The 19,436-nt window shown below is 50.7% G+C and overlaps 1 protein-coding gene across 12 annotated transcripts in view; it reads right to left on the reverse strand.

Moving 5' to 3' along the window:
* The window catches only part of GNAS (GNAS complex locus), a 54,215-nt gene that overhangs the window by 15,540 nt on the left and 19,239 nt on the right, over positions 1 to 19,436 (reverse strand). For 2 of the 12 annotated variants that reach the window (XM_060124410.1, XM_060124409.1), the window contains exon 1: positions 2,780 to 2,964. The exons of 4 other annotated variants lie outside the window; for them this stretch is intronic. In XM_060124410.1, the coding sequence (XP_059980393.1) occupies positions 2,780 to 2,918 (139 nt within the window). In that variant the 5' untranslated portion in view covers positions 2,919 to 2,964. Of the gene's footprint in view, positions 1 to 2,779; positions 2,978 to 5,307; positions 5,443 to 19,436 lie in introns of those variants that run through there. 6 more of the 12 variants (XM_060124412.1, XM_060124411.1, XM_060124415.1 and 3 more) reach the window with 5 other exon arrangements.

Genomic DNA, 19,436 nt, shown 5'->3' on the forward strand with positions numbered 1-19,436 from the left:
ACAGAGCTTAGAAGGGGCACATGCCCCCATTTTAAACCACCTTTCATTTGTAAAAACATATATTTTATGGAAAAAACACAGTTCCACCAAGCTAGAAGGAGGATTGCTAGTTTCTCATTTTCTGTTTTTGCAAATGGATACTCTCTCCAGCAACTAACCCTGAGGGGACAATTTCTGTCCTCCTCAAGCACAAACCTGTTTGGTTTTTTAGTCCTCTTTTTCACTTTTAATTTTATTAATTGTTTTGTTTTACTGCCCAGAGAGCAAAGCATTCCTCCTTCTCTTGCCTTCTCACAAGGCTGTAATCAATATCTGTAAAAAGTTAAAATCAGTTTCCATAGAAACATTGATTTCAAAGCAAACATTCTATCTTAATGAGCCTAACTCTCATAAATTAAAATATTAAAGGTACGATTAAGAGATTCCATGAAGAGAATACATAGTCTTAATCAGAATCTCCAACACTCTCGTGTTAAAGTGTGTATCACCTCTCTTTAGGGCACAAACAGGTCCGTGCCTCAGTTTCCACATTTAGGAAATTAGAGAATCGGACTGAAAAATTACTGCCAGATCTTTTGTGATACTGTAATTCACTCAGATTTCATATCATTAAATTAAAAAAGAGGATTCTGGGCATCACTACTTTTCCTCTTTTGCGTGGGGGGGCATCATTTGGTGAGAATCACGATTTAAAGATGCAAAATGTGTGGCACTGCCTTGGGCTGCAGACCCCCATATGCCAGAGCCTTCAATAAGTTATGGTAATAGGGCTAAGACACCTGGGAAAGGTTAGCCTAGTGATGCCAGGTGTGTTCAGAGCAACAGTCTCAAGTGAAGACTTTGTGATGTCCGTGCAAGGCTGTTAGAAATTTAAGGTACCATTAACATCACACTTGTTTTAAATTAGTATTCAGATAGCAGGAGTGTTCCTAGGAAAGATTCTAGACTTTTCTAGGCTTATACTTTGAAATCAAATTACATGGCACATTAATATTCACATAGCATAGTTCCACCTTTGTAAGTTTTTGACGACACCTCAACATACGTACCATTTAATTACTGTAATTGCAAATGCATAAACACACACCAAAGGGACTTATTTTCACTTAATAATTTTCTGCTTTACCATAAATCTGGACCCAGGAGAACAAAGACGTGACCCATCCAAAAAAAAAAAGCAAAGCAGACGCCACCACAAAGAAAAAACAGCCCTTTACATTTTATTCTTCATAATCAAGCTGTTCTGTTGATATGTGACCATGAACTAGGTCTTAACCTAGCAAATTCACAAATTAACTCAGATAGCCAAATTACTAAGGAAGTGGAAAACTTCCATACTAATTAATGCTTGTGTAATTCTTCTGGTTATTTCAACAATTTCTTTTATGCTTTTGTTTATTTTCCCAAAGCAGCACCTTTAAGACAAAAGGGGAAAAGGCCATCTCCTTAGAGTTCACACACACCCCCACCCGCGTTTTTTTTTTTTTTGGCCAAAGAGGAAAAACCGCAATCAAAAGAGAAAACCCCAAACCAAACAACCAAATGTCACTTGACAAACAACTAACGTAGTCTCATCTCCTTCCACCTGGAAAAAAAGTGTTTTCCTTAAAGCATTCTCAAACCCCCTCCCACCTTGAAAAGGACAAAAAAAACCACGCCATTTCCAGACCAAGAAGCCATTTACAGACAAATGTCATTTTCCAGTTCTGATCTGTGCATGTCTTTTTTTTTTTTTTTCCATTTTTTTCACAAAGCACTCTCAATGTGGCCGACTAACAGGAAAGTGTGTGTGTGTGTGTTAATGGTTTGGGGGGGCGGCAGCTGCTACAGTTAATTCTCTTCTTTGCTTTTCAAAGAGCCTGCATATCTGGAAGGGGAAAAAAGGTCATACTGTAAAATGACGTGTCATTTGGCTTCACTGGGCACTTAGAGTACTAACTCCATTTTTTTTTTTCCGGCCTTATTTTATTCGATTCTCCTTCTCTTCCTTCCACGGCCCGGCCCGGCCCGGGACACGTCTGCTCCGCGCACACAGTGTGTCCTGCCCGCAACGCACCAAGTCGCGCCCAGCGGCCGCCGCGCTCCCTCCTCCGCCCGCCCCCCCACTCCGGCGCCACGACTCGCCCGCGCCCCCTCCCCCTCGCTGCACCACCTTTACCACTCCGAGCCCTTCCGAGGGGCTGATGTCACCCGCCCCCACTCTCCTCAGCCACTTCTCCCGCCGAACCTCTCCCCTCGACGAGGCCCCCTCCGCCACCGCGGCGCCCCCCCCCGCGTCACCCCCTTCTCCGCCGGCCCCTCTCGCTTTCTCCCCTTCCCTCTCCCAACAAATCACACACCCAACGGAGGCGGGTCCCCCTCCCTCGGCCCGCCACCCCATTTCCTGTCCCCGAAACCCTCTTTTTGTCGCAGTCTCCCGAGCCCTGTGGGACTCCCCCTCCCCCTCCCCAACACGCACCCGAACCCCTGGCGTCGTGTAGGCCTCGCGGAAAAAGAGAGAAAGAAGAGCGAGGGGGAGGGCGAGAGAGAGCGGCCAGGGGAGGGGGACCCGCGCCCGCGTCGCCACGGCCCCCGGACCCATTTTGGGCCCCCGCCCGGCCGAATGGCGCCCCGGGGTCCCCCTTCCGGCCTCGCCCCCGAGAGACTGAGCCCGCGGGCGGGCGGCGGGCTCGGGAGCGCGCGCCCGGGGCGGGGGGCGGGCTCGGCGCGCGCGGCCTGCGGGGCGCCCCGAGGGGCCCCCGGGCCGGGCCGGGGCCGGCGCCCCCCGCCCCGCCCTTACCCAGCAGCAGCAGGCGGTGCGTGGCCCGGTAGACCTGCTTGTCCTTCTGCAGCTGCTTCTCGATCTTTTTGTTGGCCTCGCGCTGCGCCTTCTCCTCGTTGCGCTGGTCCTCGGTCTTACTGTTTCCGAGGCAGCCCATGGCGGCGGCGGCGGCGGGGCGCGGGGCGCGGCCGGGCTGCGGCGGCGGCGGCGGCGGCGGGGCCGGGCGCGGGCGGCCTCACGCGGGCGGAGAGGGCCGGGGCAGCCGGGCGGGCGGGCCGGGCGCGGGCTCGGCTCCTCGGGGAGGAGCGCGCGGGGCGGACTGCGGACCGCGCGGGGAGGGTGGTGTCGGTCTGACCGAGCCGAGCGCGCGGCTCCCGGCCCCTCGAGCCGAAGCCGAGGGGTCTGATGGCCGCCGCGGACCGAGGCGGACCAGAGCAGGAGCTGCGGGAGCTGCTGCCGCCGCTGCCGCCGCCGCCGCTCTTATTGCCTCGGCCGGGGCCCCGCCGCCGCCCCGACCCAAAGCTCCGCGGCGGGCGGGGGGAGGCGGGGGGAGGAGGAGGCGGCGGCGGCGAGGGGGGTGGAAGGAGGAGGAGGAGGAGGAGGGATGAGGAGCGGCCGCGGCGGCGGGGAGGGCGGGAGCTGGTGGAGGGAGGCGCCCCCCCCACGGGTACCCGGGGAGGGGGTCCCTCTGCCCGCGCCCGGGACGGGACGGGCCTGGGAGACGCCCCCTCGCCCCCCTGGCTCGGGCCCCAAGCGGGGCCGGCCACGGGGGGAGAGGGGGCGTCTCCGAGCCGGTGACGACCCCTCGCACGACGCCAACGCTCCACCCCCCGGGCCGCGTCGCCCAGCGGCCCCCGAGGCCGAGCCCCCTCCCCCCTCCCGCGGGCGCCGCCGAGGGGCCGGGGTGGGCGGAAGGGGAGGGAGCGCGAGCCAGAGCCCGGACTTAGGAAATTTTTCGAAAAGAAGAGAGAGACAGAGCGAGCTAGAGAGCAGGGAGTGTGGAAGAAGCGAGGCGAGCACGAACCAAAGGACAGAGCAACCGAAAAGGAAAATGTGTCCAAACACACACACACAAATACTCAATAAAACTCCACACTACACAACGATGGTGGTGTCTGGTGGCGGGGAGGGGGCGGGGGTCTGACTAGATGAGCCGCTCCTCGCGCCCCTGGCGCTGGGCGCCATGGCCCGAGCCGAAGGCACCCGAGGTCCCGGGGCGCCCATGGCCTCTGCGCTTGGCCCGGCCGCCCACGAAGGAGAAGAAGGCGCAGCCCAGGAACATTCGGAAGCAGCAGATCGCCCCGAAAAAGAAGCCGCAGCCGCGGCCCTGCTCCGGGCGCTTCTGCAGCAGGAAATCGAGCACCCACGCGGGGCTGCGCACGGAGAGAACCGGGAAGGTCAGGAGCGGCAGGTGGGCGCTCAGCGCGCTGATCTTCAGCAGCCCGGACCCCCACACGGCGCCCCTGAAGCCCCGCAAGGCGTCGAACAGGTCGTCCTCGTCGCTCGAGTCCGTGTCCCACTCGATCCAGATCCTACTCGTGGCCCCGGCGCCGGCGCCCACGCCGCCCCCGTCGGCGCCCTCCGCGGCGCCCTCGTCTGCGCCGCCGGCGGCGGTAGCGGCGGCGACCTCCAGGCCTCGGGCCTCCTCCTGGGCTTCTGGCACCTTCTTCTTCTTCTTCTTCTTCTCCTTCTTCTTCTTCTTCTTCTGCATCTTCTCCAACTTCTTCCTCTCCTTCTCCTTCTTCTTCTCCTCGTCTCTTCTCTGCTCCAGTAGCTTCCTCTCGATCTTCCGCCGCTCCTTTTCGGTCAGCAACTTCTCGGAGGACGCCTCTTGCTCTGGCTTCTTGGGGGGCTTCTCGGTGTCCCCTTTCTTCCGCGGTGCGCGCGGCTCGGCCAGCGCTGCAGCCACCGCCGCAGCTTCGGCAGCCACCTCGGCCGCAGCCAACGCTGTCTTCCTCTCGCTCTCCACCGCCCAAGCTTTGATCTTCATGGCCATCTTCAGCATGGTGGCTCGGCCACCTCGGGGTGCCTGGCTCTCGCCTGGCCCGGGCGCCCTGCTTGCCCCCGGCCTCGGGCTGGCCGGACCCCGTGCGCCCCGTGTCGGGGGAATCGGCTGCGATCCCCGCTGCGCTGCCCCGGGGCCGCGGAGCGCGGCTGCCGGGCTTCGTTCGGGCTGCTGGGCTGGCTGCCTAAGAGTTAGCGCCAAAAAAGGGTGAGCAAACGAAAAAGGGGCGAGAACAAACCAAAAAGCACCCAACAACACGAGAAATCAAAAAGCAACAAGAAACGTCAAACAACTCAAAAAAGAAAAGTGCAGAGGCGCGATGGCACGAGGTTGCTGTTACCCTCAGGCGCTCCTTGGTTAGGCTCTTGGGTACGCCAATGGAGAAGAGAAAAGAGAAGAGAGAGAGAATTGGAGGGTGCCCGGGAGGCGCGGGCAGGGCGGCAGTGCTGGGGCGCCCCTGCCCCGTCCCGGCCCCGGTGGCTATTTCCCCGCGCCGGGCGACTCGCACTTCCGCGGGAGGCCACGGTGCCCCCGGACTTACATGTGAGTGAGGTGCACTCACACGCAAGGCAGTGCCTGCCTGCCTGCCTGCCGGCCGCCCGCCGCCGCCCCGCGCTGGGACAGGAGTTCGCTCCAGCCGCGGCGCCGCAGCCCGGAGCCAGAGAGCCTGCGAGCCAGCGAGCGAGCCGCGCCGGGCCGGCCACCTGACGCAGCCCGCTCCGCGGTGCCGACGCAACTGAGTGTCCCCGCCGGAGAGCAGCGCTCCTAAGCAGCCCGATGACGCCCCAGCCTCTTCAGAGGACGGACCCACCGTGGCGGCCCCTATAAACCGAAGGGGAAGCCGAAAAATCGGCCCGCCGGGGACGCGCCCAAACGGGCCGCCGCGCACCCCGGAGGTGCAGGCCGGTGCGGGGGCCACGCGGGAGTGGGCGCGGGGCGCGGGGGACGCGGTGGCGGGGGCCGAGGGGGCGCCCAAGGCGGTGGGCGCCGGACCCCGCCTCCCAGACCTGCCTCCCAATTTTCGGTGAGTGGTGTAGCCCTGGGCGGCGTGCAAAGTGTGCGACGGCGGCGCTTACCCCTGCTGCGCGCCTCCTTACCTCCAGCTTCCCGGTTAGCGCGCGCGGAGACCGCCACCCACCCCTCCCTCCCGGCGGCGCGTGCCCGGCGGCGGGTCGTCCGATGAGAGGTGTTATGTGAGCGCGAAAAACGAGCATCGCAAGAGCAAGCAGGCGCCGGCGACTCGAGAGCCGAGCGGTGGTGGCCGGGGCCGCGAGGTCTGCGCCCCCGGAGTCCTCCTGGGCGGGACAGGTGGCGGGCCAGGGCGTCCCAGTTATACGAGGCCGGGCCGGGGTGCCGCGGGGGGATGCTCTGGAACAGACGGAAAAGTAGTTTATTGAACACGAATTTGTTTGAGAATTGTTTAAAGACTTTCAAGTGTCCCACCCCAGCCCTGTCCCATATGAGGATGCGGTACAGCGTGGTGGGTGAAGAGCAGTCACACCAAGTTCTCAACGACTCGGCCGCGGCTCACTTTTCCTGGGACCTTGGTTGAGTCTCCTGGTTGAGCCCTGCGCGTGTCTGCTTGGGTACAATTCATTCATTCAGTCAATAAAAGTTTGGTCCGTGCGGCCCACCTTGGGCCCGGTGAGTCAAGAGTAGCCCAGCCGTCAGTCTAAGACTTGGCAACTGCCTTTGGTGGGTCGCGGCTGCCTGCCGGTCAACCCCAATCCATAAAGTAGTCGTGAACTCTCTCCCGCCTTTAACTTTCTTTCACTTCGAAACAGTAAAACTTTGGATGTTTGGGGGGATAGAAAGAAAGGAAGAGGCAGCCTACTTGTAAATGGAAACACAGCTAACATACCTAGGGGGTGGGGTGATTGTTCGGTTTGGTCAGAGGCCTTGAGTAAACTGTCCAAAGAGTGTTGTTTTCTTTGAAAATAGACACTGTTAACCATTCAACGGGACTGCTGCAATCCCCCGCTTCTCCTCAGTTTGCTCAACTCCAAGTAAGAAAAGTTGTGTCAGATGAAGATGTCCGCTATTACTGTTCTTGGCCCCATCCAGTACACCTCTACCCCCCTTCTACAAGGCCTCACTTTATGGACCTGAAAGACAGCGGAGGGCAATTCAAAGCCAGCAGAGAACACTTGGAATTAAGAACAGGAAGCGAAATCTTCACGCCAGACCCTCATGATCTACATCTGCTACCTCGCCTGACTGCGGGTCTCAGACTCTCTCGAACTCTGCAGAAAAGTTGCTGTGCTTGCCCTTTCCTCCTCACATCCAAGTAAGTGAGGTCTTGATCACACTCTGGATATGGTCTCTCCTTCTTACACAAAAATACACCTTCTTTCGACAAAAACTCAAAGGAACTACCGTTCGTCTAAACAAAAGCCGATAAAAATATTTACCCTATAGACGGGAATGTTCTCCTAAGCAAATTCGACAGTAAGGCTGTTTGCAAAGATCATGACACAATCATTCACCAACTAGATTAGAAACTACCTAAAGACGGGGCCCAAGTTTTATACCTTTATATCTTAAATAAAAACCTGTTGGTTGAATTTGATTCATCAACTGATTGTCATTTTTAAAAATTGGTGAAGACTTATAAGGAGGAGGAATAGGCCAGACATTTTCTGCTCCATTTGTTCCAAAGCATCTTTCCTTCCTGCTTCTAATGTGGCAAAGCGCAAATACATCGTATTTAAGAGCAAGAAGGAAAATAGTAACCAATACAACCTCGATACTTATGCCAGTCGCTACACGTTACTACAATGAATATAATGAAGGCTCCTTATTTGGAAATCCCTGAGTTGGGTTACCATCTCCCCCCTTTTAGATAAATATCACACCTGAACTTTGAAAGGAGTGAAGCTGTCCCATGTCATATACTGACATATATTCCAGGCAAGGCACAATCGGGACTACTGTCCTAGAATGAATAAAGCAAGGTCTGGCTTCAGTCATTTCAACTTCTAACCTGGCAGGCCATCCTTGAAAAAAAAAAATTGTGTTAAGTGTAGGTTTCAGCTATATTTTATTATGACCAACCACTGATGGACAAATAAAGCATTTACTTTGTAAATAAATGACAGCAGGTGGAATCAAGGGTTTACAGGTAAGCAAAGGCCACTGAGAGCTCTGAAACACAAGCTCGTTTGTGGTCTGTTCAGCTTTCTGTTTTCACCCGACACAAAGTGAAAGATGAGATTTTTACTTAATTGGCGTGGTGAGCTGATACCGTCTACAGTTTTCAGTCTAGCATTTGACCTACCTGGGCCTTAAACATTTTAATAAAAATTAAAAAAAAAAAGGCTTTCAGGTTTGGAGGCCACCATGCGTGACCTTTTCATATGAATTAGTAATTTATTTTAATAGGTTGTTACCATTTTAAGCGCCTGGTTTATGCTTTGCGAGTGAGCAATCCATTAGCATAATTCTTGGAACAGTCCAGACTCTAGAGTTTTCCAGTGGAAGGGGCCTCTTTTTTGGCTCAGGGAGAGATGGAAGTTGTGGAAATTTTAAGCTCCAGAGAGGGGCAAAGGGCCAGAATGTCCTGGGTGTAAAATGCCTGGTTCAGGTGACTTGCTTCATGCCAAAGCCGGCAAGTTGGGATAATAACACAACCGTAACCTAAAGCACTAGGTCACCTCACGATACAACTTGGTAAAACAGATGGGCGTCCCACCGCTATACACAGGGCCGGCCTAGCAAAAGCTCTTTCCAGCAATGCAGACTTTACAACAATGGATGGATTCGCATGTCATGCCGGGGTTTGAATTTTGTGGTCTTGTAAGCTTTGTATTTATGGGTGGATGTGTTCCCTGGCTCTTTTGCACCTTCCTGTCTGAGAAAGAATGCCTCGTCTGCTCTTAAAAGAAACAGACTCGCTATAGCTTAGTATCTTGAAAACATTTTTACACTTAATGATGTAATTCAGTTTTTGGACAAGGGTGTTCTTTTTGGCCTTTCATTAGATGGGGTCACTGTAAGATCCCAGAGAAAACAGAATTATAATATTATTTTAATAGCCTAGGGAACAATAAATAGGTTTCCACTGAAACAGAAACCTTAGCTGTAAGGTTTTAATAATAGCGCTTAGCACTTCAATGGTGCTTTCTGTCTTTAAAGCACATTTCGCACTTTAACTAGAATTACTGAAATTGTTGCAAATGAATGTGACTTGAAGCCTGCACGATACCGATGAGGAAGCAGGTATTGTAAAAAGCGTTTTCCTAGTTCCAGTTAATCCCCCGTAAGAAGGTTCTATTACTTAGGACCATAAAGTTCTTAAAAATCTAATGTCGTGATTACCTAGGGCATTTTTTTTCCCTTGTCATATTCACTAGTTAATAATGGCAACCACAAAGTAATCCAAAACTGGCATTCAGAACTAAACATGGTGCTCAAGTTAGTAAAACTTCATTTCAAAAGCCCTGACATTAAGGGACTAACTAACTATAAGGCCATATGAAATCTCCCGATTTAATTTCTATCAACTAATTTTAAAAATAATTTGTTTTTAATTTAGAACATACTCGAATCCAAACAAAATATAGGGGCACATTGGCCAATGTGTTTGGACCCAATGGCTTTGAGATACCAATCAAACGTCTACTTAAAACCACAGTTCACAAAACGAGGGCAGTTGGGACTTCTGTGCCTTTATGGATCTTCCTTGACTTTGATGTGTGGACACCATCGAAGAGAGAAACTTCCTGGTCTCCATGGATGCCCAGTTCCCAGGACGATTAGTGCCCTTCTCACAACATCCCCAGGAGCCCCAGAGTAAGTGGGAGTGGACTTTTACCAAAGCCAGCATCTACTTTAAAAGGGGGAAACAATAAAGTAGAGACTACGTGCATTACAATGTTCCTTTTAAAAACTTAAACCTAAATAATATGATACATACGGTAGCCTTGAAAAGATTCTAGATGGATAACTCGGATTAGGGGCTTACTGATATCAACCACAGACCGATGGACCCGCTTACTGGAGATCTTGGGGCGGGGACAAAAAGATGTAAATTTGTTACCACTCTATAGCAGGAAAGTTAATTTTCCTAAACTAAAATACCTTTAGCCTCCCTTGGGGGCGGGATTTCACGAGGACTAAGGTGATGGGAAAGCCTGTTGCTTAGAACTTTTAATTTGGCCTTGAGGATGGGAACTCATCCAGGATGGGGAATAATGCAGGGAGGACTAGTTAAAAACAGGTGCAGGTCAGCTAACTTTTGTTTTTATTTACAAGATGCCTTATTTAAATGACATTTTGATCCAACATCTTACTTAACAAGTACCAACAGGAAAAAATAAAACAAAAAGCAAGTTGGCGCGATCAAGAGAGTCTCAAAGTCCTAAGAAGATCTCTGTAGATAAAAGAAGCTCTTTAATTGCTCTGATTTTAAAGATTTTCCTGTTTTTTTTTCCTTTTCTTTTCATTGCATTCAATTCTTCAAACTTAGCCCCATATGATTAAGAGTTCAGAGCGTTAAACACTCTGGATGAATCAGGTAATACATTTCCTTTCATTAAATGCTGCTTTGTGTATACATATATACGTAGGAAACAACTGCTAAATACAACTTTTACATCTTGGGGTTTTACTTTATTTACCTACCAACCAAGCATGGGTGGCCGTTTTCAAACAGGCTTGCACTTAGTTACTAGCCTCAGTTTGGGACAAGTGAGATTCTGACAGGGCTGTAGGTGTCACCTGCCCTCGTAGCTGAACCCTCCTCTCTAAACCCACTTCCGCCTGCTGTTGGTAAACCCGGAATTAAGCAATTAATGGGACATAATTAGTCACACGTTTAATTTATCTAAAAATGTAGGTACCTTTTCATCTGTGTTTACCCACACACGTTGAAATTGAAAAACGTGTAATTATAGTTTAGCTCCTCCTCTTTCCCCGGGTCTTTATTTTGAGGGGGCACAAATGCTTGGCTCCCAGAGGATGAAGGGCAGCCTCCTCCTTTGCACGTGGCTACACGTAAGTCCCAGCCAGAGGCTGTGCCCGCCACTCCCTCCCTCACTCAGCACTTTATGGAGGGCTTCGCAGCCCTCACGGCCCCCTCCCCGACAAGTCAGGAGCCCACTCGACTCAGCGGAGCCCAGAGGGCACTGTGGCTTCCTAAGGTCTTTGCCGACCTCTGGAAGTTAGGAGGAGGAGAAGACTATCCAGCCAAAGCATCAGGCATTTGCAATCAGTCTGGGGATCAGATGAAAAGGAGATGTTTTTATGAGCTACAGACCTCAGCTTTACCCACACCCACGTCCCGGGGTCTCTGCCCGCCGCCCAGAAAGGGGAAAGAGGCCTCTGCCCGCTTTCTCCAACATTCCTGTCTCTCGGTCGCTTAAGTCTCTACTACCTTCTCAGATTACGGCTCCTTTTGTGCTAATTACACTGAAAAAATTGAAAGAATGTCGCTGACTTTACAAAGAACACAAAGCAAGGCTTGCTTTAAAAACTAAATATAGCCAATTTCTTTCAGAAGGCAGACAACTCAGCTTTCAAATGATTTGTACTATGTGGATGAACTGCAGATGGACAGTTACGAAGACCCAGGTAACAGAAGGGAGGATACGTCTAACATGTGTGTTGCTCCGGGGGGGCCATTTACATCAAATCCCAAATCTGGTTAATGATCAACTTTCCCCATCCCACCCACCAGCACTTCATTGTAAATTAAGACTTGCCACAGGGACTTCCCTGGTGGCCCAGTGGTTAGGGTTCAGCGCTTCCACTGCAGGGGGCGAGGGTTCGATCCCTGGTTGGGGAACTAAGATCCCACATGCTGTTCAGTGTGGCCAAAACTTAAAAAAGGAAAAGATTTGTCAATGATGGCAGACTAATATAAGCTACCATGAAAAAGGAAAGGGATGGAATGCCAATGTGTAGAAAGCTATGTATTACGCAGGTAAAAATATAAATGAAAGGAAAAGAAAGTCTAACTTCTCACTCTGGTAGGCTGTGGCTGCCAGAGAATGAGAGGATGCTGTTTCTGCAGCTCCTGTTCGCCATCATATAAGAAATGGTCTTTTAAAAGGAGAACTGGGAAGTGTCTGTTACTGGCCAAGAAAACTATGGATGACACCCCCGCCCTCCCTCTATGAAATCCTCTAAGGGTTAATAGGTGAACAGTAGCAGCTTGGAATGATTTATTTTTCTAAGGAACATTAAATACTGAATTGCTCATGCTGAAATAATGCCACAGCTGTGACCCTTAGGGCTGAATTTTGGACATGGGCACAAGTGACAGGTGTGCTCGATGTATGCCCAGCTTGGCTGAAGCGATGCCTAACTCAAGTCACCCCCCCGCTCACCCCACCCCCCCGATTAATTGGTGGGGACTCTGGAGCCAGCCAGGAAAGGGCCTTTTGCCACGGAAGACCATGTGTGCTCAGCCGTCAACAAAAATGCCAGCCTTTGAGGGGGATGGAGGCCCTGCTCCCTGAATAGAAAACAAGAAAATCAAGACAGACCTCAGAAGACAGGGGAAAGAGGAAGTGGGAGCCGAGAGGTCTGATCAAGATCAGACCCTTCTAGGTTTTAAAGCAAACAGATCTGTCCTATAATTGGCTCTTGAAGGATTTTAGCAAACGAAGCAAGCCCAGGATTCTAGGAAATGTGTCACCAAAATTGGTATTATTAGAGGAAGTGGCACAAAGCTAGAAATACAGAGTCTAATCTGTAACATACTAATTACACCTATTTTTATCCCAGGGTTGCAGTGACCTAACACCAAGAAATGAAAACTCTAGAAAACTAGCCCTTCACGTATACAAGACATGAACACCCTGAGGGCAGGGGCCACAGGGCAAAGGTTTCACTGAGTCCTTTAATCTGACCTGAGGTTAGAAATCAGCAGTCACGAAGGTAGCCAACTTTCGAGGGAACTTGGCAACAGTGGAGGAGGGCCCGTGAGGCTCCAGCCCAAACCTTGGGAGCTCCGGCATGAAGTCAGCATGCTGGTAAGAGGACAACTCTGGAATGTCAAAGTCCGGCCTGAGCAAAATGCCTACGGGGTGTCCTGGTCTGCAGAGGGCAGAAAGAAAGCTCTGCTGAGCCGAAAAGGAGCCTAGAGGAAAAAGCTTTCGTTGGTCCATCTCACCAGCCACACAAAGGCCCTGGGTCCCTATCCTCCAGCAAGATGATGCCAGATGGCTGACGGACAGAGAACCACCTCCAAAAGTTGACAAATCTCCCACTTTGGGGACTGGTTCCAATAAGGATGCTTCTCACTGTGATGGTTGAAGGCATCAACCAGCTTAAAGCAGCATTAGGTTTTTTGCCTCCTTATCCTGAAAAGACAAATCTCTACCTTCTGAGTACCAGGATATTTTCATAATTGTACTCTCCGCTTCAAAAAGCCTAGCTGTGAAAGAATCCTTCAAAGGAAGTTGATATAAAACTTAGTTGGGACCCAGAGACATCTAGTCTGCAAGTTAAATGGATATTCCATGCATTCATAACCATTCAAAGCATCCTAATGTCTAGAGAAACCTAACTGACCCCATCCTATCATGATGTTATTATTAACCCGGGCCTCAGGGGGGCGCCCTAGAGCAGGGGAACTTAAAGTCATTCTCAGCCTTAAAAGTGAATTTCTTAAACGGTTTTCTATTAGTTAAATCAGTAATTAGTCTAAATACATCATTTCAGTAATCTGCCATGAGTCAGTTGAATGCAAAATGGGGGGAAAAACTGTGGGCTAACTAGGGTGATCCCCAAGGACACAATGTTTTAATCTTAGATATAAAATAACTTTATATTTCATTTGCCTTGCACATTCTTAAATGTGTTAAATAGATGTGTATTCCTCAACCTGGCATAACTACATATCCTCTAGATTTACTGAGCGTACAGAAGGCAGACAGGGCAACTTTGTGGAAAAAAAAAAAAAAGAAGAAAGAAGAAAACTAAAGAATAGAACTCTACAACAAAAATGTAGTTTCTAAAATGGATGCCAAAGTAGAAAAGATATTGAGAGAAAAATATATGTGTATTTCAGCAAAACTACAAACACACCAAAACAGGTACCAGCAGCATGAAAACCCCAGGGGAACAAACCCAAAAAATCACTCTAATTTATAGTAACTGAACCCTTGGCTTTACCTTCCTCCCAACACCTGATAATTCTGTGAAATCACCCAGCTGTCACTCTTTTCCTTTTAGAAACATGACACTGATTTGTCTTTATTAGAATTCAGAGGTCTGCTTGATGGGGCCCCTAATAAATGTAAGTCATCATCACTTCTTGACCTTTTTTCCCCTGAAATTCTCGGTACGCGGTTAAACTGCTGAAAACATATTTGCAAGGTTCTGTGACTGTAACATAAAAATAAAGGATCAAGGCTGGGTGGCTTTGGAGGTCTGAGCACATCTGGGCTCCGCCCTGCCTGCACCCCAGAGGGAAAATAAAGCAGATCGATTAGAAACAGCATCTGGGGGTAATAGCAACGCTCTGCTTTGGGCTGAGCTGTCTGCAAATAGGAATGCTCTGCACAAGACTGAAGTACAGGAGGGGGTGTGCCAAGGAGCCCTTGCCCCTTCCTCTGCCCCTCCTAGCATCCCCTTCCTCCCCCACCTGCCTGGCTACTGAGTGCCTTGAAAGAGCAGGAAAAAACCCTGTAGCCCAGAGAGCCTCAATTAGCTATCCACGTGAGAAAGAAAGAAAAAGATTGATGATGGAGTCCTAGTTATGGTGACTTTGAGATAAAAGGATGGGGGGCGGCTTTTTCAAGAAACTGAATCATGACGCTTTTTTTTTTTTCTTTTTCTATAAAAGCAACACTTGTCGTCCTTATTTGTTCACTGGCTGCACTGGACTGGTGGTACCCTAAAACAAAATGAGGGCAGGTGGTCTCAGCCTTCACCACATCCTAAGATGGCCTCAGGCACCAGACAAATCTTGACCCTGACCGTGATGTTGCCAAGAGCCTAGTCATAAAGACTCCCCCCCTCTGCACGCCTGCCTGTGAAGACTGGGGTCCCCCCTCCCCTCTACTGCAGACTTCAGATGGCCACTGCAGAGAAAGCGAGAGGGTCTATGACATCTTATTCGTGTCCCCTCTACTTCCTCATTCCTCAGAGAGCAGAGGAACGGCTTCTAAGGTCTGTTCCCTCCAATTCCTAAAAATAAGTTTCCCTGCAGCATTGGGTTGGGGGGATGTCAGGGTAGGTGGTCAGATAAGCTGTTTCTCAAATATTTGACAAACCGGCTGTCTGTGGACAAAACAACCAGTTGCTTTTCCACGATTGAACTTTCGACCAAATTGATTGGATGCTTTGGTGTCAAGAAGACAAAAACTCAAGTCAAAAAGATCACCAGAATAGGAAATTGTGGGTGACAAAAAACAAAACAAAAACCAAACAAACAAAAACCATACTACAGTAGGAAGCATTACTTTTTCTAGCAACAAAAATCTGAGTTTTCAGGTTGTGCTAAATGACTCAAAATTCGCCAGTGAAGAGACGGCAGAGAGAATGGATTTTTAAAAAGGTTATATCGTTCCTATTTATTTGGCTTCGCTGCTGCCGGAAAGTGGCTCGGAGCCCTCTTTTTTAGCACTCTATAAGATGTAAATGGTCTAAATTAAGAAGCCATCTAATCTCCACCAATATTAATTCTGACATGAAAAATGAGACCAATTCTTCAAACAGGATTATGATCCCCACCACCCGACATTAACCGATCACCTCACCCTGTTTCTCAAAGAACGGGATATTTTCCTTTTCCAAAGTGCCTATTTATTTCTAAGAGTGGATCAGAATCCTCCCACACTTCCCTTATTCCGACATTGAAAAGGTACAGCCTCCTAACGTGGGCTGCTTTGACACCCCCCTCACCCCCAACTCAGCAAGCTTTTTTGTCTTATTTGTCTTTTTTTGTGTTTTTTTTCCTCCAAACTAAAATCCCTCTAAAATATCTAAACACCCCAACGGTCGTAAGTTGGGATGCTGCCCCTTCCTCCTTGCAGACTGAACTGCCGGATCCTAAAATTGTTTTCCAAGCAGAAAAGGGAAAACTGAGAAAAATAAAGATTTTTTTCCTCATGTTTTCTCCTCGACTGGTCCATTGAAATCAGCAGGATCACGGTTCCTCCGTCTATGCAGCAGGCAGAATCACTGTGCGTCCAGATAAAGAATTTGCCTTTTGGCTGGGCTCAGATGGGGACACTGCAGTTGTTCTAGAAAAAGGAGGCATCTCTGTATCCCTGCAGTACCGCCTCAGCAGCCCAAGACCCCCACCCCCTCCCATAAGATCTCGCAGATGCTGCATTTGGCTTGTGAGTCCTCTTGGTACGTGCAAGAAATAAAGTGGCTTTACTCGGAAATGTCCATCATTCACCTACCACACAAAGCCCTAAGTCCCTGCTGTTTCATTATCCTCTGCCCGGTAATAATCATCAAAATCAGAAGGGTGTCCAGCAGCACGATGCTTCAGTCAGGGGCATAAGGGATCCCGGGAAAATCACGGATTGTTTGGGAGAACTTGCCACATAGAGAGCCTCCCTGGGGAGAGGGGAATAAGACCCCTCGGTGTTTATCGCAAGGCTGCGGGGTGCTCTCTCTGGGCGACATCACTTTTAACAGAGACATCGGGTAATTTAGTTACACAAGAGCAGCGGAGGTGAGCAGGGTCAGATCATCTCTCCTGTTCTGTGTAGTTCTGTCCTAGAGGCTCTCCAGCAGCCTGCACTTGGTGTTTGCAAGGCATGAAAGGGTCCTAAAACAGAGGAGGGGGCTGAAATAATGTACCTTCTATGCCTTTTTGTCCCCCCCCTCTGCTCCCTCCATCCCCGGGGACCCGCGGGCAATGTGGATGCATGTGGGTGCTATCTTCCTCACATTGCCAAGCCCAGGAGCTAAGGCTCTTTTCAGCTGAGAGACACTGCCAGCACGAATCCCAGGGCCACCTTCAGGGGCTGTTAGCAACCCAGTTGGGGGCGGGGGTGGGTGGGGGTTCCTGAGGGCTCAATGTCTAAGGTCAACGCAGGGTGGGTGGAAGGGGAAATGGGCCCTTTCCCTGATTCTCGCTTGAGCTGAAAGAAACTGATTAACATCTGCTTTCCACCTCTTTTCCCATCGCTAAAACGCCGCCTCTGCCCTCAGAGCAGCAGCCCCAGGCCTGCAGGGCTCTCTCTGGCCTCCTCTGCAGCTCCAAGGCCCTGGAATGGCCATTTGAACCAAGCACCTGACTTAACAAAAAAAAACCCATAAAAAAACAACCCACCATTTTCAAGAATGAGACGTACGGCCACTGAAAACCCCTCGGCTGCTTTCAAAGCCGATGGAGCAGAACACAAGCTAGACCCCCCCCCACCCCGCCCTCCAAGGCTCGGGGTTAAAGTCACAGCTCACCCCACAGAGGGGAAGGGGGAAGCCGGCACCCAGCAGCTGGCTAAGTTCTGCCCTACCGGCCCTTCCTATGCCCGGCTCACCCCTGCCTGCAAACAGCGGGCCTGACCGGCGCAACGGGGGCCGGGACCCAGGACCGTGCGGGGGCCGCTTCCCTCCCTCCTTCAGTGTATACATCAGCCCGCGGTGACAGCCCGCTTTGCACTCCACTCGCATCTCTTTCAGAGCCCCCTCCCCTTCCCCCCACCACAAGCCTCCTCGGTAAAAAACCAAAAACCATCTTGTTCTTTCATCATAATTAAAGTGCTGTCAGGGAAAATGGCATGGCTGATTTTTGCCGCAGCTGAAATGACCCTCTGCTTTCCTCTCCTCTCATTTGCTAAAGTGGTCCTTTCTCTGCCTGAAATCAGGCCCTTTGGTGATGGAAATTTTAGCAGGAAGCAGAGAGTTCTAAGCAGAATCCTAACCTTGGGAGGGTGGGGAGAGAAATCGATGTTTTTGGAGCTGGCCCCTCTGCGGCAGCAGCCTAGGTGCTGCAGGGCTATCCTCCCGGCTGCCGCAGCCCTCAGCTCCATCCACGCCCGGCTCCCTAATTACCAGACATTGTCAGGGGTCGCAATTTAGCCACATTTGGAGGTCGATTCTCCCCGTTGACTTATCTAAAGGGCAGGAGGAAGCTGCTTGGAAGGAAGTAAACAGGTTCTGGATCTGGGAAGATAAAATCCAAGCGCCTTCCTCGCTCGGAGGGAAAGCGTGACTGCATATTTAATATCCTCGCCAGCCTGCGTGTTTGTGTTTGAAATAAAGCTATAACTTAGACGCATAATGAAATGCCCTCCTCCTCCCCGCCGAGTGCTACCGAGCCCCTGGGTGACGCTCCTGTCACGGCCACTGCAGTGCCCAGGGCTCTCTCTGGCAATGGCATCTCATCTCATTTTGTGAAAACGTCACTCTGTCCTGTTAGCTATCAGAGAACTTTCTAAAAAGGACATTTCAGGTGAGCAATGCAGTAATGTTTAAGGGTGAAAAAAAAAGAAAAAAAAATTAAAAAGAACGAAAAGGAACCCAGGGCCCTGAGTACTTTTCAGCTGTGCCTTTGGAATCCATGACATATTATTCAAACTCGTATCATGTGAGGAATTCATAATATTCATCCCAGCCTTCAACTACTTCGATTTTAAGGAAACATTTCAAAATTAGCTTAATTTCCTTTTCCTAAATATCGTGCATCTTGGAAAGGCCCCTTCTCAGTTTCACTGGGGAGCTTAATTGGCAGGCTTCCGGGTTTCTAGAAGGGTATGCTAATATCTGGCAAGTCAAAATGGCAATCCAGGCCTCCCTCAATTGAATCATTAGTTGTTAATGCACCTCTGAGTAACTCCAAGCTCAGGTGTGAAACCAACCCAAGTGTCACTAAAGCACCACTTTTTCCTCGGGCTGCAGCGCGGGGTGGTGGGGCTGTTTATGTAACACGCCAGCAGCAACCTTGTTCGTGCCGCTTCGTTATTTGCTGGCCTGGGCTCCTGCCTCCTTGCTCCTTTCTCCCCCCAACCCCCGACTTTTTTTTTCCCCCCTTTTTAGAGAAAGCAAAGCAGCTGTACAGTACTCAAATCTTTTATTTCCTGACTATTCTGTGTGTCAGAGCAGTGGACGCTGGAGAAAAACATGGGGCTTGTTATTACCGGCCTGAGCCGGAATGAGTCAGGCACCCGAAGCTTCCATCTGGACCTGACTCTGCCATTCGGATGGGGGCCCCCTCCTACCACCCACTAAGCTGTACCTGGAGAGCTGGGGTGGGGGAGAAAGTCCTGGGGTCACGGGGGCAGGGGAGAGGGAGCCAATTCACTGCACTGGGGGTGCACAGAGCTGGGCTGGGGAGAATGGGGCTCAGGTGTCAACTGCCCTAACGCCCCCTCCCCTGTCTTCCTCCACCGCCTCCTGTTAGAATTCTATTCCACTATTAAAAATGTGACTCTCTCAGCTTCCTGGCCTCGGAGAGCTCTTTATTAAAATGCAAACGTCCCTTAAGGGTAGCTCCGTAAGCCTCTGCCGGCTAATGGGATTAAGTGAACAGAACACAGCCACCTGCAGGGAGGTAAGGAGGCCTGGGGGCCAACCCCACCTTCTCAAATTTGCCAAAAGCTCATCCCTGAACAGGCAGAAAGCAAAATTCAGCCTTCCCCGTCTCAGATGTCTTTGAAAGGGGACTCTGTAGCCAGAGCCTGAGTCCCAGCAGTGGGATCGTTTGCTCACTGTAATTCTTGGCGCCCTGGTGGCCCCATCTCTTTCCAATCATTTCTCTTA

This window comes from Lagenorhynchus albirostris, chromosome 15 (genome assembly GCF_949774975.1).
Source record: "Lagenorhynchus albirostris chromosome 15, mLagAlb1.1, whole genome shotgun sequence".
Taxonomy (NCBI): Eukaryota; Metazoa; Chordata; class Mammalia; order Artiodactyla; family Delphinidae; genus Lagenorhynchus; species Lagenorhynchus albirostris.